At 41.7% G+C, this 24397-nt stretch overlaps 1 protein-coding gene across 3 annotated transcripts; it reads right to left on the reverse strand.

The window, feature by feature from the left end:
- Positions 1 to 344: 344 nt before the first annotated feature.
- On the reverse strand, positions 345 to 23851 carry rhot1a (ras homolog family member T1a). 3 transcript variants are annotated; one of them, XM_072676310.1, is made up of 21 exons: positions 23499 to 23851; positions 20693 to 20751; positions 20247 to 20328; positions 20061 to 20104; positions 19920 to 19973; positions 19764 to 19816; positions 18919 to 19027; positions 17573 to 17674; positions 16877 to 16975; positions 16629 to 16737; positions 16275 to 16395; positions 15801 to 15885; positions 15527 to 15672; positions 15322 to 15422; positions 14273 to 14403; positions 14091 to 14174; positions 13886 to 14008; positions 12694 to 12896; positions 10811 to 10933; positions 3825 to 3962; positions 345 to 1473 (listed from the first exon to the last, which is right to left on the reverse strand). In XM_072676310.1, exons 1-21 carry the CDS (start codon positions 23533 to 23535, stop codon positions 1356 to 1358), a joined length of 2121 nt encoding a protein of 706 aa, XP_072532411.1. In that variant the 5' UTR covers positions 23536 to 23851; the 3' UTR covers positions 345 to 1355. The 3 variants fall into 3 exon arrangements, with proteins under 3 accessions (XP_072532411.1, XP_072532408.1, XP_072532410.1); XM_072676307.1 differs by lacking the exon at positions 3825 to 3962; XM_072676309.1 differs by lacking the exons at positions 3825 to 3962; positions 10811 to 10933.
- Positions 23852 to 24397: the final 546 nt, after the last annotated feature.

Here is a 24397-nt window from a genome sequence, read left to right on the forward strand (position 1 = left end):
GCATTGCCAGGCAGCTCCCATTGTGATACCGGGAACCGCCGGGTCTCCAGCTCCACCACACCAGCTAACAGACACCTGTGCCAGCCAACACTGCTCAAAAAGTGATAAGGCCTGGGCAATTATGCTCTCTCAGACTCTGACCGCTGATGGCAAAGCAGCATGGCTCCAGATTTGAACCCATGACCCCAGTCCATAGTGGTAGCGCACTAGGCTGTTGAGCCAATTTAGTGGATTTTCAAGTGGAAAGACATTTATGAGGGAAAGTTCTGGTCTTTGAAGCTCAAACAAACGTCGGCGGTAACATTTGATGTTCATGACCTGAAGGCCAAACAAAACACACCGGGTCAGATCACACAGTAGTTTATTGTAAATGTCTGAAAGGTCAGAAATGAGTACAACAGTTCTTTGTTTGTGAAACTGGGAAAAAAACTTGCACTGAAAAAAAGACGACAGCGAGGAGAGATGAGACTAAAATGAAACACTCAAATGGGCATCAGTCATCTTTATCAGCAAATATTTCATGTGGAGTTTACCGACATAGTTCTCATAGAGACCGTGCCAAATTGACCTGACCACAGAATCCGGGCCCAGGATCTTTCTGGGAATGACCAGGACTTTGTTATCTTGCCAACAGGGAGGCAAGCTGGCGGCCAGGGTCCTCTGCACAGAGTCTGTGAGGGCCATGGACGTGTCTCATAAATATAAAAACAAACCTTTTCATTAAAAATCCCTGGTAGTGTGTCTGCTTCATGCAACTTCAACCACTCTGACTGACTAACATATGGTTAATAAATTAATACAGCTGAACCGTGCTCAAGCATAATGACCTTTACAAGTGACAAATGGCTTTGTTTTAGGGCTCCTCCCATAAACAGGTGCGCAAGTTCTGCACTGGCTTTTGTTCACCGCAACTGTAGGGGATCCTGACGATATTTACACATTTATAAACACAGTCCGTCCTTTCTTGTTCAAGCCTGTACCTCTGCCTTAACTGTCTAACTATACTATACTATACTAGTATAGGTCACGTCACCTAATACTGACTTGAGAAAATATGCATCTATATATGTTTAAAAAAAACAAAAAAACACCAGAGGCTTCAGTCTGTCGGCGTCCAACTACTTCAAACACATCCCTGTGGTGGATACAAGAGCACGGCTTAAAATCAAAGTCCAGGGAGGAGAAGCGTGGCTGGAGAAAGAGGATGCATTTCATTTCAAATATATAAAATGTAGCTGTCTATCAATATGCTATATATATATATATATTCTCTCAAAAGGAGGGGGTGGTAGGGATGGGGAAAGGGTAGGACTTCTATATGAGGAACAGAGGGTTGGAGGAGCATGCTGGCTGGATCACCGCTGCTTGAGGAGAGCTTTGTACATGGCGAAGCCCAGCACTGCAAATACAGTGGCTCCTACGCTGGCTCTCAGCCAAAACGTAGAGTTCTTCAGGTCTGCTTGGGTCATGTGTCTGCAGAGAAAGAGAGAGACAGAAAACAGCAATAAATCAAAACTTCTTCTTCACACTTTATCATCTTTTGCAAGGATGAACATCAAACGACTAACCAAACCATAGTTTCTTCTCATTTTTTTCAGTTTTTCCTCCCAATTTGGTTCTGCCAATTAACCCACCCATTCGCAGCTCCCACCAGCACTAGCAAAGCACCTGACACTAAGAGGGTTAGGACTTGGTACGGTCTCCTCTGATACAAGCAAAGCCAGCCACCGCCTCTTTCCAGAGGAAAGTGCCAGGTTCCCGGCTCCACCGCAACAGCCAATGAACGCCTGTGCTTGCTATGGCCGCCTGTACAGTGAGGAGGAGAGAGAGCGTGCCCAATTGTGCTCTCTGCGGCCACTGATGGCAAAGCGGCGTGACTTGGGATTCAGACTTGTGACTTGGCCATAGCGGACGTGTCTTTGACTGCTGAGCCACCCGGAGCCCTTAAGCCATAGTTTCTTATGAAACTAAGGCCCCTATTATTAAAGCCTGGTTACATAAAGTTAAAGTTATGCAAAAACGACCATTTCTATTGGTCCATTAGTCATGAAACGTTGACAATGTAAAAAACAACAGTCTGTCAAAGTGAAAACTGGCAAAAAATGGAGATCCGAGATTTTTACGTGACGCCGATAGAAGTGGAAATTTCCCCTAGAAGTTCTTTGAAACACATGGTTTGTTTTGTCATTAGATCATCCCCATACATTCAGCTCCAAACCTTCATATCTCAGTGCACAGGTACAGAGACGGATCTTGGGGAGGGGTCAGGGGGCGTAGCGGAAGCACATAGAAAAAGAGTAAGGAAGCAGCTCACAAGGGGAGAAAGGTACAACATGATAAACACACAGCCGAGAAGAACAGGAGAGAGGTCGAATAATTTTTAAGAGCAAAAAGAAACCATAAATTCATATTTCAATTTCTACAAAACATCTTCAGTCCTCTAATATCTGCAAAAATGCCTGGAAGAACACCTCACGAAAAGCTGGCCAAACCTCCACACAACAAACCCAGCAGGTTTTCCTCTACCAACTCAACCAGAGCTGTCTCTACTAGTGTTAAAAACCCAGGACAGAGCACAAACAAGCCGAACCACCAACCAGACACGTGTGTTAACAATGGAGAACCACTAGAGAGTCTAACAGCTTCCTTTACGGGCGTCTGGAATCCTGTTTAGATGTGGAACAGGCAGAAACACTGCAGCACACACCTCAACCAATGCCTAGTCCATATGGATATTGTGACACACACTTGACATACAGTCAAGTCAAAAGTTTGGACACACCGGGTTGAATGTTTACTGCTCATCCTCCTAAAATCATTTGATGCTTCATTTAAATGCTAGGGTGACCATAGTCTTGTTTAAAAAAAAACTGAGGACAGTGAGGAACTTACATGTATCCAGCATTGTAAGGATGTTGGGGGGGGGTGAAGTAGGCCTAAGTTGTACACTGAACTGAAAGGAGATGATTTGGCTGTACAAGCTATTACAGGGGGGAAATCCCTCAACATCACGATCATAATGGTACAAAGATCATGGTAAAAAGTTCTAGATCAGATCTTAAAGAAAAAGAAAATAAATAAATAAATAACTAGCCTGAAATAATCTACTTTTAAGATCATCTCTAGTGAAGGGCAGTAATTAAAAATGGCTCATTTGAAGCTTTTTAAAACATTAGGTCAGATTATACCTGACTTTAAATTTCAGTATTACAGCACAAACCTGTTAGTTAATTTAATAACTTGTTAATACAAATGTTAATGTATTATTTTTTATACATTTTGTAATTGTATAAATTACACTGTATGCAAGTAAGCTTAATATTAATTTACACATACATTATAAGTCCAAATGTTTGTAAAACACCCCTTCTAATGAAGGAATTCAGCTACTTTAAGTTGCACCCCTTGTTGACGCAGATGTGCAAGTGCACACACAGAGCTTGTCTAGTCCCTGTACAGACATACTGCCAATACAATAGGACTCTCTGGAGAAGATAAACATGAACTGTTTATTACTTTTGGAATGAGTTGGGGACGAGGTGGGGGTGGTGATCATCCAACGTCCTGACCTCACTAATGCTTTTGTCGCTGAATTCAATCAAATACTCACATCAATGCTACTCCAAAATCTAACAGAAAGCCTTTCCTGGACAGTAGAGAGAATTACAACAAAAGCAGGATACACTAATTTAACACCTTTTTATTTAGGACAAAACTATGAATGAGCAGGTGTCTCAATACTTTTGTCCATTTAGTGTACATGTAATAAAAGTAGCTGCTAATGTACAACCCTTACCAGTGACCCGGGTGAGGCTGGTCTTTACCTGGGCACAAAGGGGTCGACTGATGACTCCATGTAGATCGAGTCCTCTACAAAGGTGACCGCGTGCACCTGGTGGATGAGGGTGGTCTCCTCATCGGCCAAAAGATATGCACCTACTTCATCTACCCAGGGCCCCAACCTTGTGTACATGCAAACAGGACGCCAGTTCAACAACCAAACACCCCACAGTGACACCAGCTGCCCAGCACATGCAACACACACACGCACACACAAGCACACACACACGCCACACTGCAACTGAGAGAATCCAAACAAATGAGCAGATCAATAAATGAAAGCTCAAAGCCCACTATATGATAAGATCTACAACTTGCTGTAAGAGATTTGTGTGCACAGACTAAAGCTAGCGTTTGTACATCTTTGGACCATCACCACAGTCTGGTCAGAGTAGGGTGTGTTGGGGATGGGGGGATACCAAGGCATGGATACATTTCACCATAACATTTCTTTCCAAGATCTTCTATTCACTTAGAAATATCAATCTAAAAGAATTGTAACACTGAAAAGGGTGGAAAATAGAGGCGTTTTTCAACCTAGCGTTTTCTTCTGAGCCCAGAAGCGCTTGCTCTGACAGTGTGGTACGTTTGGTCAACTGTAAAAGTCTTTGGTCATCCCAAATTCTGTGGTATGCGTTTTGCTTCAAGCGGACCCTGGTGGGACCCTCTGCTGTATGTGTGGAAGACACCCGCTCATGGCATCGCGTGTGCGGTTGCGTGATTGGTTCACTTTGTCACATGACTTATAACCTGCATGGCCAAACACCTGGCTCCTTGTTTGCAGGTGTTCCTGCGCAATGAAATGCCATGACTTCCGAAAAGAGCTATTATTGGCCGCCTAAGTGTTTGTATCCAATGAAAATCAATAAAGGGAGGAACCTAGGTTCTACCATTTTGCAATAACGCATGCAGAATAGTGATATTTAAAACTGTGATCCACATTTCGAAAGAAATTATACTGTCAAAATAAAAAATCAGCGATAATAAGCCCCTCCCCCCAAACAAGCCTAAAATCAGCACCGAGTGGGGACTCGTATTCTGGACCAGTGTGAAAAGGCCCTGGGTCTGAAAAGCAGTAAAAGCATTTCCTTCAGCTCTCTCCCTGCTTTTCTCAACCATATTAGGCATACAACTGTCTCACAAAGGAAGCACTAAAGGCAACGCCTTGTAAAGTTTCCCTTATTTCATTTCACATCTACAGGAATGTCCTGATATGGGGATTAATAATAAAGAAGTGAGGCCTGTTTTTTTTTTCACTGTAGAAATTAAAAAAGACAGATGACTGGACTGAAAAGAAAACCAACAGCACCGCCCATCCCTACAGTGTGTTAAAGTTTAACAGGTCAGCATTTACTGGTGAGTCACACCTTTACATAGTAAAGGACAGTGTAGAGTTAGGTGCATACACACATCAGACCAGACCTAACGAACAGCCCAACCGTTTAAGGCTACCCTTTCAGTCCTTTACTCCACCCAGACTGGGAAACACCCTTTTGATGATGTACTGTACTTTGGAAGTGGGAGGAATGTTTAAAAAACTTCCTTCCTTCTGGCTTCGCCAGCTCCTGGTTCATATGTGCCTCTCACCTTTAAGACAAATTATATGTCCAAATTTTTGTGGACACCCCTTCTAATGAATACATTCTGATAGTTTAAAGTTGCATCCATTGCCGACACAGATATGTATGAATGCACACCCACAGCTTGTCTAGTCCCTGCAGAGAAGTACTGCCAATAGAATAGGACTATTAGCCTATTAACCTATTAGCACCATGCTGCCTAATGCCAGACGTGGGCTAGAGGGGTATAAAGCCCCTCAGTATTGAGCTGTGGAGCAGTGAAAGAACTGTGTTCGCTGGAATGATGGATGGTGCTCCATCTAACACTTCAAGGAGGAGTTGGGGATGAGGTGGCGGGGTGATAATCCAACAACCTGAGCTCACTAATGCTTGCAATGTCAATGAATGCAATCAAATCCTTATAGCAATGCTCCGAAATCTAGCAGCAGATGTCCCAATACTTTTGTCCATAGGGTATACATCATCAAAAGGGGGTTCTAGTTTTTCTGACGTGTCCCTTTAAAGGAACCAAGTTGGCTGTTAACTGCAAAATATGTACAATACCACCACCTACAGTAGAGGTCTGTGTATTAGCCAAACAAACACATGAAAGCAACACTGGCAGGTGCAAAACTAATTTTATAGCCGTTCACACCTGCAAAACAGAAACACTAGCCATTAGGAATTACAGAATTACCCAGTAAAACACTGCAGACATGCCATCACATACACAGCTCTTCTACCTCAGCGTACTTTAGAAATATAGACTGGGTCTACAACAGGCTGAGACCAAACCCCTGAATTAGTCAGTCAGTACAGTTACTGAAACGGAAATGCACGACGAGGGTTAGCATGAGGTGAGGAGATGCAATGCAAAAACAAAGAGGGCCAGCCAAACACATGAGAATGAACACCTACAGAGGGAAAGAACAAAACATGACACAGGATGTTAAAACAGATCCAAAACACATACAGCATTACAGATCTGACATGGTGACGAAATAATGCACTTTTGTCAACAAGTAAAAAATGAAAACCAAAAAGATACCAAGTATAAAAGGAAATTAGCTTTTAAAACATTCAAATTTGTGTCTAATAACAGTTACAAGCAAAATGACTTCAAATTAGGTTCATTAGCAAAATTTACAAACTTTTAGCCGCTTGCGATAAACCAATCAGACAAGACCAACTTAAATATTTCAACACAGCTAAACAGAACAAGTGCTTTCTCCACATTTAACACAAAATACCACTTTTAGTAACGACTGCATTCTCAAGATTAAGTAACCCCCTAATGGAGTCTTTAGTACTTATTAGAACCCTGTTGCTGTTATGACCTGCTGCAAATGTGATGGATAGCCAGGCACCAGCTTCTGGCAGAGTTCCTGGGGAATCTTAGCCCATTCCTCATGGGCAGCGGCCTCCAGTTAACTAATATTCGTGTGTTTGCTGCTGCAACCTCCTCCTTTAAATCCCACCAACGATTTTCTACTGGGTTTAAGTCCACTCCAGAATCTTCCAGATCTTCTTCTGAAACTAAGCCTTGGTGGACTTGGAGGTATGCTAGGGATCATTGCCCTATTGAAAGGTCCCAAGCTTCTTGATTGAATCTTAACCAAACTCATAGGCAATGGCCTAAAGTTCACGGATAGTCTTGGATTTGTGTGCTGAAACAGTGTTCTTTAAATCCCACCTGATTTCCTATGGGGGAAAGTTCCAACTTTGTTTCAACGCTCCACAGAACAGAATCCCAAAACGTCTAGAGAGTAATTAAACAAACCTGGACCTTTTTTGGGGAATGTGGTGTGTCTGGAAGAATGAAGCATAGGCTGAAAAGAACACCCTGCCTACAGTGATGCATGGCGGTGACTCTGTGATGCTGTGGGTCTGCTTTGCTTCCTCTAGGACTGGATAAAACATGCAGCGTGTGGAGGGCAAGATGGATTCAATCAAGTATCAGGAAACCCAACATGCCAATGATCCCAAGCATACCTCAAAGTCCATCAAGGCTTGGTTTCAGAAGAAGTCCTGGAAAACCCCATGCATATAAGTGAACTGGAAGCCACTCCCCATGAGGAATGGGCCAAGATTCCTCAGGAACGCTGCCAGAAGCTGGTGTCTGGCTATGATACCTAATTTGCAATAAGGGTTTGAGTGAAACTGTAAATACTCTAAATAAACACATGATTAAACACTGAAGAAAGAGACAACCTACAGGTTCCCCATTCATTCTTTCCATGTAAAAATGGTTTAAAACATTAGTATGGTTTGTTAAGATGCTGTTTGTAAGCCTTCTATAAAATGTAGTAGAATAAAACCATGGAAAAACAGAGAGAACTGCAGCAGCAGATGATTCAGTATTCTGAGGCCACATTTCTCCCAGCAGGACCATGAATGGGATCCAGTTAGTGCAGATTTACTGTTTGCATATCCACCTCAAAGCACTAAAATAAATAAAGCGTTATTAAACAGATCAACTACTTAAACAATGTCCCTGCAAACAGCGAGCGAAGTGCAGCCCACCAAGAGGTCATACTAAGCAAATGGGATTAGGTCAACTGGCCCTAATGGCTTCCAATCAATCATTAGCTATCTTAGCATTTTAGCTTGAGCTTAGACCTTCAGTAGAAAGTGTTTCATAGAGCCCCATGCATTGAAATGTGCTGGTTAATGAGGTCAGTGTATTCTGCTAAAACCAATAGAGTACATCTATACCAACCACTACATTAGAACCACATTCTTCTTTGTACACTAACAGTATATTATACCAGCTCCACTCACCATACAGGAGCACTGTGTAGTTCTATAATTCCAGACTGTCGTCCATCTGTTTCTCCGTATACTTTCTTAGCCTCCCTTCACCCTGTTCTTCAATGGTCAGCACCCCACAGGACCATTACAGAGCAGCTGTTATCGGAGACAGAAGCTCACCTGTTGCTGCACAGTTTCTGTTAGTCATTCTCTGGTCCTTGTGACGAGTGGTCACAAGATGCTGCCCACTGAAGGCTCTATGGATATTTCTGGTTGGTGGACAATTCTCAGTCCAGCAGTGACACTGAGATGACAGTGAACATTGACGAACAGGATGAGGAGAGTATGCAGAGCAAGTATGCAGAGAAATCAACTGGTGAGTCTCCAAACTTCTGATCACATGTGCTTCTGGCCCTTTGCAGATAAGATTGACACCCCTGTCTTGTAAGATGAGTGGAGATGACATAATAGACAATGTGTAGAAACAAGGAGGTGGTATTAATGAAGTGGCCGGTTGGTGTATGTACAGCTTTCAGCAGTACGTGCAAAAAGGTTTGCAAATCTGCTGTTGTTTAAAATAAACTCCATGCAAATGTGTGAAGGGCATCTGAAAGGGTGCAGATCTGCCTCAGCGAGCAGCTACAGTTTTTGGTGTAGCTGGATTGGTCCTGACCAAAGAGACAAAGCAGAGCACGGATTGGCGAGAGCTGGAGCAGAAACAGAAAGCACTTGGCACACCGGACTTACACAGTCAGCACTTGATGAATAAACTGAGAGACAAATAAAGACTGAAACGAGCTGTCCAGGAGGACCTCTAGAGTCCAGCGTTTTGTGTGAAAGGAACCTGTCCAGCACCAAAGTGGTGGAACGCACTTCCCCTGGGTGTCCGAATGGCAGAGTCACTCGTGTTCAAACGCAGACTGAAGTCCCACCTCTTCAAGAGAACTTGAGCGAAGTGTAGTGCTAAATATTATGGTCTCCATACTGGCTTCTGTATTTAGTAGTTTCTAAGCTTAGAGGGATCTTTTGGATCCTAGTCTATATGAACTAGTTAAGGCTATTTTCTGAGTAAACAGTGAAGCAGTTTTGTAAGGTGCTAAATGCCTTCCAGTGCCTAAATGTGTCACACCTGCAGCCCAAACACGAGTCTGGCGAGGGGGTGAGGGGTCTTAAAGTCACTGTGACTAAAACTGAGTGGACAATTGCTGGAGAATTGGAGCAAACTAGCTGTTGTTACTTTAGGGAACTAAACCGAGGAAGAAGGAGGGGGGATTTTCTGTGCTTGTCTGAGCACTGGGTGACACAGAGGAGGAAATGCAAGTAGATTGTATGATTTGGTTCGTCATGTGCAGCCATTTATCTCATATCAGCGTTTGCACAATCCATGTTTGTCCAACTAAATTTAAAGGTATATATTTCTGGGGAAGGGCATGAGGTATGATGTAAAATGCTAGGGGGTATGAGGTACAATATATAAAATGTATAAAATGCAATAAGGTAGGGTATGTGGCTTTGACGCAGGAGCATAAATTGGACCAAAAACGGCAAGCCTTAAAACACCATTACGCTGCCTTATGAATGAATATTTTTGTTCCTTTGCTTTATGCATTTTACTGCACTACGTTACAGCGTTACGGCCCTGAGAGGCAATAACCGAGACGTCATTCTCCCGCTGCTTTAAAACAGAGGTTCTCAAACTGTCCATAGGGCTTCCCACATTTATCTAAATGTTTCTGGCTACAGCAAATAAGTGGACAATTTGTGTCCTGTAGGATTGCTTTGAGAAATCACAGATGAAGAATATTTAAGTGACCAATCATACAATTGAGTGTGTACACACCATAAAAAGGTATCAGTAAACTTATGTGCTGTTAGATTCGTGAGCCCATATCAGGAACAGATCATTTTTATTTGTAGCTTTTTAGCCTTATTAAGCGCTTAGACTATAATTCAGACTCTGATCTGCCATAACATTAACACCTGATATTAAGGAGGTCCTCCTTGTGCTGCCATAACAGATCTGACCATTTCAGGCATGGACTGTACAAGACCTCTGAAGGCGTGTTGTGGGAAACTGAGGTGGGACCTCAGTTTATCCTTTGGTAGGTAGTGACCAATGCATACTGAGAACACCACACAAGACTTGCCTGATGTTTTGGAGGTGTTCTGATCCAGTCGTCTAGCAATCATTATTTGGCTCTTGTCAGAATGGCCATTTTTCCTGATTTTAATACATCGCCTTTAAGAACTGTTTTTTCTTCACCTGACCACCATGTTATGGCTGATGTGTATATGTCAAGAGTAAAAAACTAAAAGCATTGTACCTGAACTATAGTTTTGTTGTTCTGTCCTGAATCACATCTCATTTCCACTCAGGATCAGAGTTTAAATACAAAAAGATCCAAAAAATGTCAGTAATCCAATGATCCTAAAAAATTTGATCAGCATATAACACATCATCCGCCAACATGTCGTGCACACCTTCTGGAAAGAGCCTCAACCATACACTGGTGGATATGCAATGTAAAACTATGGGTGGCCACCAGCCAGCAGCAGAGAGGAGGCGTGTTAGAAAGCGAAGGTTAAAAGTGGCCTTGGAGCGCTGGTCTGGTGCAGGAGAGAGCAGAGGAGAAGGTGTGGATAAGGAAAGACTCAGAGACCTGTTCAGAACGGCACTGTAGAGTTTGGCCCTGACAGTGCGCAGGAGCTCACAGTTCAGCAGGTTCTGACAGATGCAAAAGGTGCACCTGTTGCAGGCACACATGCAGCGGAGCTTGATGTGGCTGCGGAGACACACACACACACACAGACACACATGAGAAACAACAGAACAGAGTCATGTCTGACGCACATCCAGGAGAGCTGGAGCCAAAAAGGGTCATCCTGGAGGAGTGGAGCCGTGGATGGGTGCAGTGACGTAAAACCAGGACACTTAGCAAACGCCAAAACACACGGTCACTTTACAGTCACAATTATACTTAGAACAGGAGATGGACAGTGGTCCAGTGCAAGCTTCAAAGCGAAGTTATTTAGTAAACGACAGTTTACTGAACATTTTATCCAAGAGAAAAGTGAAGTGGGTGTTTAGCACAAAGTACCATGAGGGAACTGGAGGGACACACGTATGAGAAAGAGAAGGTAAGGGCAGCTGGAAATGTTGCAGACTAACACAGGATGTTGTTTTAGACAAATCTCACCTACTATACACTACGGCCAAGATCCGTACACATATCAGATAGTACCACAATTACAAAGTGAAGACAAAACCCCAACCGAGGACACTGAACCTCCTGCAAATTCAGAAACGGCTTCAGGAATTGAGTTTCTTCTTAATTTCGAGGGAATAGAGGGATTGTCCGCTGGCCACCTGCAGCTGATATTGGCATCCAAAGGGGAAGCGTAACTCTAAACCGAAGCCTACTTTCTTTAAACAGCCCAGTAGATTTATTTAATCTACTCAAACACACTGAACAGAAACCAGCTTTAGTTCAGTGATTTTTCAGTGATTCACACTTTCAAAACAAAACAGTAATAAAATGAGCACCAACTAAAACAAATCCGCCTGGAGACACCGTATAAAAGTGTGTAACAATGTTTTCAGCACTTTAGAAATCAGGGTTTTAGATCAAGATGCCATTCCTGTGCAAACAATGAACATGAAAAAAATGTGCCCTGTTTAATGATCAGAACTGAGGTATAATAAAACTATCAGAGAATATCTGACGTTTCAAACGTGATAATCTGACAAAATATTATGGTAAGTGGACAATTAAAGTATATTACTTAGCATTTAATAACTTGCTAAAATTCGCTAAATATTCGTATATATATATATATATATATATATATATATATATATATATATATATATATATATATATATATATATATATATATAAAAAACTTATTATATAAAACATCCAAAACCACATTATGTCTAGTTATAATATATATATATATATCACTGCTGTCCAACGAAAAACACGCATCTCCAAAATGGTGACCTTCCAAGAGAAGGCAAAAATGCTCTTAACTATGAATGGAAGAGTTTATTTGAAATCAATTAGAGCATTTCTATTGGTCCATTCATCCAGAATGATTGACACAGTGTACAGAGCATCTACAGGGTTCAAACCATGGAGAAAACTAAAAACAGACAAAAATGGAGATACATGTTTTTCATGGGACAGCAGCGATACTACCATGATGTATTATTGTATTTAAAATAGCAAAAACTATTAATGACCAGTAATGTATGTGCAGTAAAATGCACTATTTGTTCAACACAGTCCAATAATAAAAATATGAAAAAAGAATAAAAAGAATTGAAGAGTCAGATTGCTGCTATAAGCAGTACTTCGATTCTACACCTACTGTCTTAAACATTTTACCAAACCATTACAAGCAAGACAGGATAGCAAGAGAAAGGGACAGGAGTACAGTTCTAAAGAGCCACAAGACAGAGAGGGACAGCCAGTGGAGCCGTGCAGGATGGGACAAGTCTGAAGAGGGAGAAAAGGGAGGCGGTGGTGGGTCTACTCACGGATACATGGCCATGGTGGTGAGTTTGGTGTAAATGTCTTTGCTGGGTGCGTCGGCTGAGTTGCAGGTGAACGGTTGGGGCGGGTGTAGCTTGTGCTTCCTGCAGAAGTCCAGTGGAGACAGGCTGTAGTGCTGCCTGACCTCGTGCAGGTCTGATTTGGCAGCGATAATCATACATGGTGTCTTGCTGTCCATGAAGTATTTCTGCGGAGACAACACACACACCGACAGACACACACAGACACACTAATGAGCAGTGCAAAAAAGGTAAGAAACCAAACTCCTGTAAAGGACAGTCGTGGGATTGTTTTTAGATAACACAATTCATAGAAATGAACAAGTTCTACATCAATTTCAGATGTGTGTTAAGTGTAAGCAGTTGTTCTGTATGCCAACAGAGATTTATATATATAATAATGCACAGATTAATCTCTGTGGCCCACAGTAACACCAAGTACACTAGAGAAACAAATCCGAACATGAGAAAATGAACCTGGCTTTCCTTTTACATTTTGGCAGTATCTTGGTTCTGATTTGACCATAAAAATGTCTAATAAGGTGACCTGTTGCTGTTTTTAAGAAGCTTGTATGTATACAGAAAGGGTCATGTCGAACGAGGACATGCCTATAGCACTGTGTATGATTCCTAACAGAAACCGGCTTCTCTTACTAAATCAGATGTGCTTTGGTGAAAGTATGGCTGCAAGATATTTAATGTAATCGGCCTGTAAATCCCTGACAATGACTCAATTTAATTAAGATACTTTAGGAAATAATCTAATGCATAATATAGGCTCAGATTTCCCCAAAATCCAATTCAATTTGATTATTTTGAATTTTTTTTAGGAAAACAACAAAGACTGGAAATAAAATATATATTATATATATAAAAAAAAAATATATATAGTACCTAAATATGAGATTTTTACATTCTTATTTGTAGGCAATCAATTAGTACCAAGTTGTTGAATCCTTACACCACATTAATGCATTTTAGGATGCCGTGGCTGAGGGGTTTCAAGTTGCATCCAAACCACAGTGTCCTTTTTTTGTTTTTTAAAACAATAATATGGTCACCCTAGAATTTGGATCAAATACTTTGAAGATGATAATAAGCACACATTCAATCAGATGTGTCCAAACTTATGACTGGCACTGTATGTCACAGGTAAGCAAATTCATGAATCACAAACCTTATAGGCTTTTGCACAGTACTCAAAAGAACGGGGGTTACTGATGTCATACACCAGGCAGACAACATCACAGGCCAGATCAGCTTCTGACAGGAACTCAAAGTCTGGAAGAACCTCATGCAGCTGTAACAGAGACAAGATCACGGTTACGACAAGAATCACACTCACATACTCACTTTCTGAGAACAGTGCCAGTTCAACTTACAAGCAAGTACTTCTCCTGTCCATAGACATATGTGGTGCTGATGGCGTAGTAGGACTTGTGGTCTTCCCTAATCCTCTTTTGTCGCTGCGTAATGGAGACCATTAAAAATATAATTTAAAAAAAAGACAACAGAATAGGAATTCATTCCTGGAGTCAGTTTACAGGAAGCCAGCGATACTCACAGCTACGTTCCTCCCCAAGAAGGCCTGTAGGAAGCCACTCTTGCCGCTGTCTCGTGCTCCCAGAACATTGCAGCGAAACACGCTGCGCTGGGTCTGCTTCTTCTGCAGGTCAATGCGCTTGTTCCTGGTGACTAGATCAGGTAATGTAGATTGAGATTTTCAGGCTTTTTTAATTGTATTGTATTGTATTATACATGCACCATAGGTTATTCATTTATCAGGCTGTAAAATTAAACCACTGACAGTTTATTTCTGCCTATGCACGGCTGTTGTCATCTAAATCAACCACATCTGTTAACTACGAGAATGCAGCTTGTACACTGTTCACATGACTGGGTAATCAGCAATTATTTAGAATGATTTTGTTTCAAGTCATTTTGGAGCATTTCTAATGGTCCATTGACCCTGAAATATCATAACACAATATAAAGAACAACTGCCAGATTCACATTATGTCAAAGCTTTTTAAACAGCAAAAATGATGAATGCGATGGAGTGATGATATGATCATTATCCACTTTTTATTATTTTATAAGATAATATGATGATTTATATTTATACATGATGTTCAATATTGTAGTGGGCCGCATACCAGACTTCTAAGTGTAACTGAAGGAGGAGTCTTTCGATTAATAAAATTAAAAATACATTTCCATATCATGTTATTAAAAAATAGAACATTTAACAGAACATAACAGAGCAAATAAGTGCGTACAATAATTCAATAATAGTAATAATTATTATAAAATAAATAAAAAATATATAATAATACTTAATTTAATAAGTATTAAATTAAATCCCATTTATTTGTTAATTAAAAATAAATTAAATAATAAAGAAAAATAAGTGCATTGCTGATGCAAACACGGCACTGTATGGGAGTAAGGAGTGAGAGAGGATGAATTGCCTTTAGTTTGTATGTAGTGTCTTCACTCATAATCAATAATGAAATTTGTTGCCAACACTTAATTATCGTTTATTAACGATTTTATCAACTTGTTGTTGCAGCCCTACCCAATACACACACACACACACACAATTTCCCTTACCTGTGATGGCAGCAGCCTGTGATTCCTGCTCATGAATGATGGAGTAACCAAGGTAACCCAGGTATTCTAAGCAGCGCTGCACATCCAGATACGTTGTAAGCCTGAATGGAAGATTGTAAGCTGTGAATGGCAGCTGCCAATGACCACAGCCACATGCTGTGTAAATAAGCAAGCAATAAGCAGTTCTGCTTGTGTCAATACTCACGTCCACTGGGACAGGTAGCCCTGATATGTGATCCAGCCCTGCTCATTTGTGCACACTGTGTTGTTGACATCAGGGCCCCAGGGCATGTAGGGGAAGACTTTAAAAAGATCCTTCAGCTCATCAGGAGACAGAGCACAGTCCCGGTCCTGAAACACAGCCTGGCTTTAACCTGAAACTTATCCTATATGTTTCTCAAGAGTATTAACATGAACTACCTTCTGAAAGCCAGCTCTGTCGGAAATTAAGCAAGATCACTCAGAGTTCACAGGCTCACCTTATCGTGCTTGTCAAAGACACTCTGCAGGAAGAGGTAAGCATTGTGGTTCAGCTCTGTGGTGCAGTCTGGAGGTATTTTTAACCTGGAGAAACAAAAGAGGTCAACCAGGTTGGAAGGCTTGATTACAACCAGTTCCTGGCAGTGGCACAGAGAGAAAGCAGAGAGTAACCTGCATGGAAAGACTGGACTTTGACACTGTGCATAAACACTAGAGCAACAGACCACAACACTTGCGGTTTAAGCTGCAATGCTGGTTTGTCAAGAAAAGTATACTCTTAAAAAAAATAATAATAAAAAAATAAAAAAATAAATAAACAATTATATTTGAATCTGTGCTGGTCAATGGCCATAGAAGCTACAAAGGTCACCATAATTTTAGATTTTTATCAGAAAGAGAAACACAGTATCTTAAGGTTTAACTGGTTAGTTTACTCATGTCCTAAAGTAAACATTTGATTGGGTAGGACTCACAATGGAAACAGGTATTCCTGGGTCAGCTCTAGGTCGTCATCATAGCCAAACCTTCGGAGAACGGTCCATGTAGTCTCATGCCTTCCTCTTTGGATGAATAGTGTGTGTAGAAACAAGAACCCTGGAACAGACAGACAGTCTATTTTCAACCTCAATGCTATAATTCAGTTATTAAGACTAATTATTCACTGTACAACCACTGTACAATCTTCAGTAACTACTGTGACACTAATACATAAAGTAGGTTGAGAGAGTAAAGAGAGTGAGGAACCACATACAGCCCATGTTACAGGAGCTACTGAGTGTAAAGGTACTAGAAGAGGGCGAAGGCTACTACTGTCCAGCTTGGCTGACCTTTAAGAGTGAGGCCATTGTCCTTCACACCGTCTGTCATGTTTCGCCGCACAACATTTTTCACGTCTTCCAGGGCTTGTGAAGCCAGGGGCATGTTAAAGCAGGTCCTCTGTGAAACAGAAGCATCCTGCTGTTAATGTAACTGAACCTGCACAAGCAATTTAATTAACACACATAACTATGAGGAGAGAGAGTGCACAAGCAGTTTAAGAAAAAAAAAGAAGGGAAAAAGAGTGCGTGGCTCATACTTGGAAGAAATTGAGCTCGTTGTCGTTCAGAACGCCGTCGTTATCCAAGTCTGATATTTTGAAGATGCGAGTAAGTGCTTTGATGCAAGAAGGCTTCATCTGCAACCAAAACAAATAACACCTTTTATTTAAAAAGACATTTGGCTGCGTTGGCGCCAGATATGCAGTGTGTCCCTTCAGGCATGTTGGTGGCGAACTGCTTGACTGCGCATATGTCAGAGGGGGAGTGTACTAGTCCGCCCTTACTGGAGACGGGGCAATGGGGGGCGTTGGGTAGGGGTTGGGTAATTGGCAGTCCAAATTTGGGAGAAAATGGGGGAAACATCAAATAAAATGTATAAAGAAAAGCAATGTTAAAAAACAAGTGCCTGATTTACATTATATCAAAAGTGAGAAACTGTAAAAATGGAGATACAAGGTTTTACAATATGCTATACTGTACAATTTAGCAAACCGCACTAGGTTTCTCCTGGACAAAAGAAGACATTTTAAGTGCATACAGGAAATTGCAGAGACTGCCGAAGGTGCGAGTATGGAGGTCAAAGCACATGTGTAATATAAAAAATTCTGGAGTGTGTGTCTAACATAGATCATGTCAGGAAAGTGTGTGTGTGTGTGTCATGGTTGCAGTGTTCTCTAAATGAGAAAATACCGTACATCCTGTGTCAAAGTGTTTAGTACACTTGAATCTGTTACCTCCTTTTCTTCTGGGCAGTAGAGAGGTCCTGTAGGATGCAAAACGGCCTTCTGCGCATAGTAGAACAGCTCAGAGATATTCTTCAGGTTTTTTGCTGAACACTGAAAAACAGCATCAAAGAAACATGTCTGACCAAGAACTCTATTAGTTATACTACTGGTTCATCAGAAACTTGAAGCCTCATTTAGTCCTATGACAATTTATCTTTTACCAAGATGTCTTTTTACTCATGTTCAAATTTACATAGACTCTTAAGCTGACACTATTTTTATTATCACCACTAACCACCATCACTCTCATTATTCTTACCATCACTACTACGATTATATTAGGTTCCACTATATTATAATTATTATATTACGATTATTTTGCACACCAGAGCAGTCTCATGTGGTTGTAGAGTGATGTTTTTCAACAATTTCTAAATAATTCTGACCAGAGGAGGATGGGTCCTCCTTGTGAGTCCTGGTTTCTCACAAAGTTTCATCCCAGAGTTTTTTCTTTCCAATTTGATTTTATTTAAATATCGAATTATGGACAATTAACATCCAAAGCACTGATAAAAACAAGTCTATGACAACCTGATCCTCAAGCACGACAATCTAAAAATAAAGAAGTGAGCCATTTTATTTCCCAGGTGCAGTTCTTTGCTGTTGTGAAGAACTTAGGCAGGGATCAAAGGCAAGTTCGAATATGAGGGATTAATCTGATTTGCTGTACACAGTCAGCTCTGTTAACCCAGATTCTGCTTTGGACTGAAACTAAAACCCGCCAGTGAAGCATGGCTGCTCGTCACATGAGCCAACAGGTGATGTCACTTTCCTCCATGATGCAGCTGCACTTTTGCACACACTTCCACACAAGTCTTTCTGTCTTTTTTCAGTTTTGTTCCCACCCTCCACCATTTCCCCCTCGATTTAGTCCCATCCAAGTCTCATGCAGTAGCTAGGACGTCCCTGTCACACAAAGCCATCAGTTGTGGGAGGGTATTTAGGAACATGTGTTTCATCATAGTCACATGAAGCAACCACTGCATCTTTCCAACAGCTGCTAATGCATCATTATTGAACAGTTGAATACGCTTGGAGGAGACACCCAAACTGGCTAGCATTAAACCATTCCAGGACAGAGTCAATTGTGCTCTCTAGGAATCCTGGACTTTTCTCCCATCCCTTTGACTAGTAGTTCAAACCTCTTCACTAACAGCAAGGTTGCCATTCAGTCTTTTTCAGACTTATTTAGTCTTTATAATCAATAAAGTCCAACTTTAAGCTCAGTCTAAATCCATGAAACCAACCCCTTTTGATGTTTGCAGAGTACAATGGAGTTTTTTTTTTTGCCTTACCTCAACACAGGTCTCAATTTCTGAGTATTGGTTCATGATTGGCAGAATAGTCTCCATGCTGCTGTGCTCCACCAGATCAGACTTGTTCCCCACCAGAATCAGTGGCACCCTGCATTAGAAAAGTATTACAAAAAAAAGAACCTTGATGAAGACAAAGACTCCTACACATGGGCAGCTGGTCATAATCTGCCCCAGCCATTTTGAATATTTCTAAAAGGATCTGCCATGGAAATAAATGCAGTTTTTAATATAATAAAAATGTAGTGTGTCTGAATCATTAAGTGCAATCTGAGCATGATTTTGAGGGCACTACAATGTCCCACAGTGCACTTGTAATTTCAAGTGAACAGCATAGCTCACTACATGAGCTGAACGTGGACCAGAATGCAGGGCAAGTCAAGTTTTACTAAGCAACAGGCCGATGATGTTTGCTCACAGAAGCAGCGATATTATAAGCCACTGGAGTTTGTTAACAGTAGGTTCAGGCTGCTTGGGGCTTTGAGGCTCATTAAAAGAATTAAAAACATTTTCCTAAAACGGCACCATTAAGAACGGTAATATTCGGTAACCATAACTGTATAATAATGTGCGTATGGAACAAGAGAATAGCCTCTTCCAATTAACATATGCAAATATAGGCAAAACCTTTCACCTTACTGCCATCACTACCTTTAGTCAAACATGCTGATGCTTTCTGAAATACAAGAAAGTAAACACTGCCTCTCAATCAGTAAAGCTACAACTGTCATTAAGGCTTTCACAGCCATAGTGAATGGTCCCAGTGATCAGATCAACAGGTCAAGTATACACTGATTTCATCATGGACTACAGTGACCGCTACACACCTGCTGTCTTTATCTGTTCGGTCGTTGATGAGGGGAATCCAGTGGCTCGTCACCTATGAGAAAATATATAAAGCTATGAAAAACAAGGGCAACACTAACATACGAAACACCAACTAAAGAAAAACGAAGTGTTTTCTTTAATAAAAGCAAGCCTACCTTCTCGATTGATTTTTTGTTGTTTACAGAGTACACTATGCATATAACGTTTGCCTGCAAAGGAGATAACGACAGAAGCCGGTTAAAAACACTTCATACAATGCAGTCAAAGTGCAAGAATTTCAGTGAAATCAGTCTCACCTTCGATATTTCTTGATACAGCTGTTCATCGGACTGCTCTGCTTCTATAAAGTACAAAACACAAGATAATAGGCTAAGAAACAAGAAGCAAAATCAGTTCAGGAGTTTTGTGCAACCCTGCAGTGTGTGAGTGAACCCTGTTGCTGAAATAGACTTATCAATGTTGTGTAGGTCGGACGGTTTTACCTGAGTAGTCCACGATGTGTGTAGGCACTCTCTCCGGGGTGACATCAGCAGGAATGGTGATTTCCTCAGCACGGAGAGGCACCTTAAGAGTCATAAAGGTTGAAGATGTTTAATTATGTTAGTAAGGCTGGCAAGATGAGCGAATAAGGGCATTTGTCTGCACACCTATATGGCCCAAAGATGTAATAGTATGCAGTGGGTCCTAAACTGATTCTCTGGGCCCTGCAGGAAGTCTCCATTTTTGCTCCAACCCAACTCACAACACTCAGGGACGGAGGAAAAATGTTGACAGCCAAGGCAGCTGTGAGGACTGGAGTGAAAACCACTGCAATACAGTACATTTCTGGGCCATATGAGTGCAGGCCAATTCCCCCCTCACTCAGTGTAATGTACTGATATTCCAACAAGGATTTACACCAGGGAGTTCACTTTATGAAATACTTTACCTCATCAGGGAATTCCTCACTGACCAGGGACATGATCAGTGACGTCTTCCCCACTTTAGCTGTGCAGGGGAAGAAAAAAAGAAAAAAAACGTTCAGTCAGTGTTTCAGTCCAGGACTATTTATACTCTCTTACTGAGTAATAATAACCGCAGAGATATGACATAATATAGGGAATTAAGTTTTTTTTAAATACTTGTATAAAGCAGCGAGGGACTTTGCACATTCTTGATGCTTTTTCAGCTGCAATTCTATTGCAACAACAATTTAATCAAGTAAAATAATCAAATAATAAACATCTTGGTTTGGAACAAAGCTACACATTTGTTTTAAAGCTATGCTATCTGTATTTGTCTGAGATGTGAACATCATGATATTTTAGCATTCTCATGCCAGACTGTACATAATGCACTGTTGTAGTTTACATTGCACAACCAATTTCCCTCAATTTAATGACGTGACTATGTGAGCGTACTTATCCTACATAAATCACTGTGTCACACCAGTCCAGACTATTCTGGAAGCCACACATGTTCTGCATAATATTCATGTCATTTACTGCACTGTTTGCAGTTTTTATCATATTTATCTTATAAGTACGGCGTTTATTTTTATCTGCTGCAGAGTTTCTGCTGTTGTCGCTGTATTTATGCTGCTGTGCACAGGGATCTTATTGTAACGCTTCATTACACACAGCGTAATTCGCCCTGTCTACCTGGATGAAGTGGTGGTAGTTTTTTAATAAACCTGGCATTGGTATTTAGTCTGCTTTAGAATAATGTAATGAGTCGAAGATGTCTCATGATATTCAAGATTTAACATTCTTGACATACGACATCTAATCTGTCCAGAAACTAATTTTAAGCGCTTAAGCCTCTCCTCTTTAAAACAGGTCATTATGTCTCCAGAACATTTAGCAGGTGCTGTACTGTTTCACACAAAGAATCACACCACAAGGATTAATACCAAACAAAGGCATCACATTCTCATCACAACGAGCAGAACTAATGAGCAGACAGTCTGCTGAACACTGAGTCTCCTTAACGTTTAAGGTTACACAGTTTTAGCCAGTGGACGTTAAGTCTGACACGTATCCTTTTGGCTGGCCTCCCCAAAAACTGTCACCCCTCACAGCACACACAAGTGTTATAAATAGACCTGATACCTATTAAAAAGAGATGGAAGGCATAACTCTACACCCAGGCAAAAGGGTTTGGGAACTACGATCAACTCTGGAGCTAACAGACCATTTACACTCGAAGCCTCCAAAACACACACACACAGACACACACACACACACACACACACACACACCCACACCATAGTATGGATATGGATATGACCTGCTAACCAAATCTAATGTAATTATTAATAGAATTGGTCACATACACAGTGATACATGGTACAAGCAGTAGTGAAATGCTTTAATGACCCTCTAAACAAACAAAAAAGGCCCAAAAATAGGGCAGACTAATGTGGAAAAAAAGGATACGGAGAAATAGTAATATACATATATATATATATATATATATATATATATATATATATATATATATATATATAGATAGATAGATAGATAGATGTGAGAGAGCGGAGACAGGTTCTCATACTTGATTGAACACTAAGCTGCTAATGCTCTTTACCTGGCCTGTATTTACCTAATAACACACCTATAATGCTGTACCTCCAATTAAAACTGGGGCAGTGGTGGCTCAGCGGTTAGAGCGCCGGGATATCGATAACAGGGTTGTAGGTTCGATTCCCGGGCTCGGCAAGCTGCCACTGTTGGGCCCTTGAGCAAGGCCCTTTACCCTCTCTGCTCCCCGGGCGCTGGAGTTGGCTGCCCACCGCTCTGGGTGTGTGTGTGTACTCACTGCCCCTAACACATGTGTGTGTGTGAGTGTGTGTTCACTACCAGATGGGTTAAATGCGGAGGACACATTTCACTGTACAGTGTACAGTGACAAATACGTGCACCTTTATCCTAAAACACACAAATCACCCAAGCTGTAAATTACTTTATTTTACTATAGTTTATGAGCACAGTAAATACAGCTTGCTCTCTAAATTCCACCCTGCTCATAGACACATCTGCATTTACTGCGTTTGCGCACATCGGCTTTGTGTCTGGTCGACTGCCCTCATCAACACTAAATGGACAAAAGTATTGGGTCACCTGCTCATTCTCATTGGATCCTCCAAAATCAAGACTACTAAAATAGTTTATCCTGCTTTGGTTGCAGTAACTGTCCTTACTGTCCAGGGAAGAAGGCTTTTCACTAGATTTTGGAGGAGCATTGCTGTAAGAATTTGATTGCATCCAGCGACAAGATGATTAGTGCTGTTGATCACCACCAGCCCATCATTCCAGAGAACACAGTTGGGGGGGCTTTATACCCCTCTAGCCCACGTCTGGCATTAGGCAGCAGCAGTATGGTGTATGTGACCAATAGCTTCATGATCTTCATCTGCCCCAGAGGGTCCTATTCTATCAGCAGGACTTCTCTACAGGGACTAGACGAGCTGTGTGTGTGTGTGTGTGTGTGTGTGTGTGTGTGTGTGTGTGTGCATTTGCAGATCTGTGTCAACAATAGGTGCAACTTAAAGTAGCTGAATGCCTTGTTAATAATAAGGGGTGTCCACAAACATTTGGACATGCCTAACAGGGCTTTGCTGAGCTCTCCAGCCCTGTTTTGGTATAATGTCAACCCCCGAGTAGCTAGCTAGCTCCCGCAGTGAGGGGACAGCACAGCGAGGATTACCACCGGTCTCTATTTAAGCTGCCAACACGGGCAAGAAGATCACTTACGTTCCCCGACTAGCAATATCCGTACGTCCTTCCTCATCGTTACACCGGTTCAGGGTTAAACCAGTCAGCACATGTAGGTTAGCTAGCGGCTAACGCGGCTAACGCGGCTAACGCTGCTCCGCCGGAGAGGCGGGCCTGCTCCGCCCGCTCTGCCGCTCTGTAGGACAAACCGGACGGACGGGTTTTCTCCTGTTCCTCGGTGAGCAGATCCTCCTTCTTGCGGCTGACAGCCTCTCGGTAAAGGGCGACTCCGCCGCTGTGTAAACGCACTGCCTGCTTGAGAAGAGACTGTCCACTTTAATGACAGTACGAGCAGTAATTCGCGTTGGAGCACAGGGCAGTGCGACCCGCAGCAGCCGGTGAGTACGGAGAGCCAGAGCGGACACGCAGAGGACGCACAATAGGAAAACGCGGATTGCGTGAATGGGCTTCTGTGATGAATTAGAGGCTTATACCGCCACCTCTGGGACAGGAGCCTCATAGAGCTGTCTCATAGAAGTCCATGCATGCAAGCCCCCTTACATGTAAAAATACTATAATAAAATACATACAAGACATAGGGTATATAAAAACCTCCTAGTAATAATTGTTTTTAGTATGTTTCAGTTCCACGAGCAGCACTGGTGGAATTTTTCAAAACTAGAGATTGGACTACTACTGAGTAATTCTGGCCTTTGGAAGTGGTTAATGGGTCCATCCATCTTATAAAGGTAAAGGTAAAGGTGCACGTATTTGTCACTGTACGGTGTGCACTGTACAGCGAAATGTGTCCTCTGCATTTAACCCATCTGGTAGTGAACACACACTCACACACACACACACACACACATGTGTTAGGGGCAGTGAGTACACACACACACACACACCCAGAGCGGTGGGCAGCCAACTCCAGCGCCCGG

Source organism: Salminus brasiliensis, chromosome 3, assembly GCF_030463535.1.
Source record: "Salminus brasiliensis chromosome 3, fSalBra1.hap2, whole genome shotgun sequence".
NCBI classification, from domain to species: Eukaryota; Metazoa; Chordata; class Actinopteri; order Characiformes; family Bryconidae; genus Salminus; species Salminus brasiliensis.

Coding starts and splice junctions, on each gene's coding strand:
- rhot1a (XM_072676310.1), bottom strand. CDS start 23,535: ATGAGGAAGGACGTACGGATATTGCTAGTCGGGGAAC. Junction 20,329..20,692: donor GTGAGGAATTCCCTGATGAG/GTAAAGTATTTC, acceptor ATGACTCTTAAG/GTGCCTCTCCGTGCTGAGGA. Junction 1,474..3,824: donor GTCGACCCCTTTGTGCCCAG/GTAAAGACCAGC, acceptor CTTTCTCTGCAG/ACACATGACCCAAGCAGACC.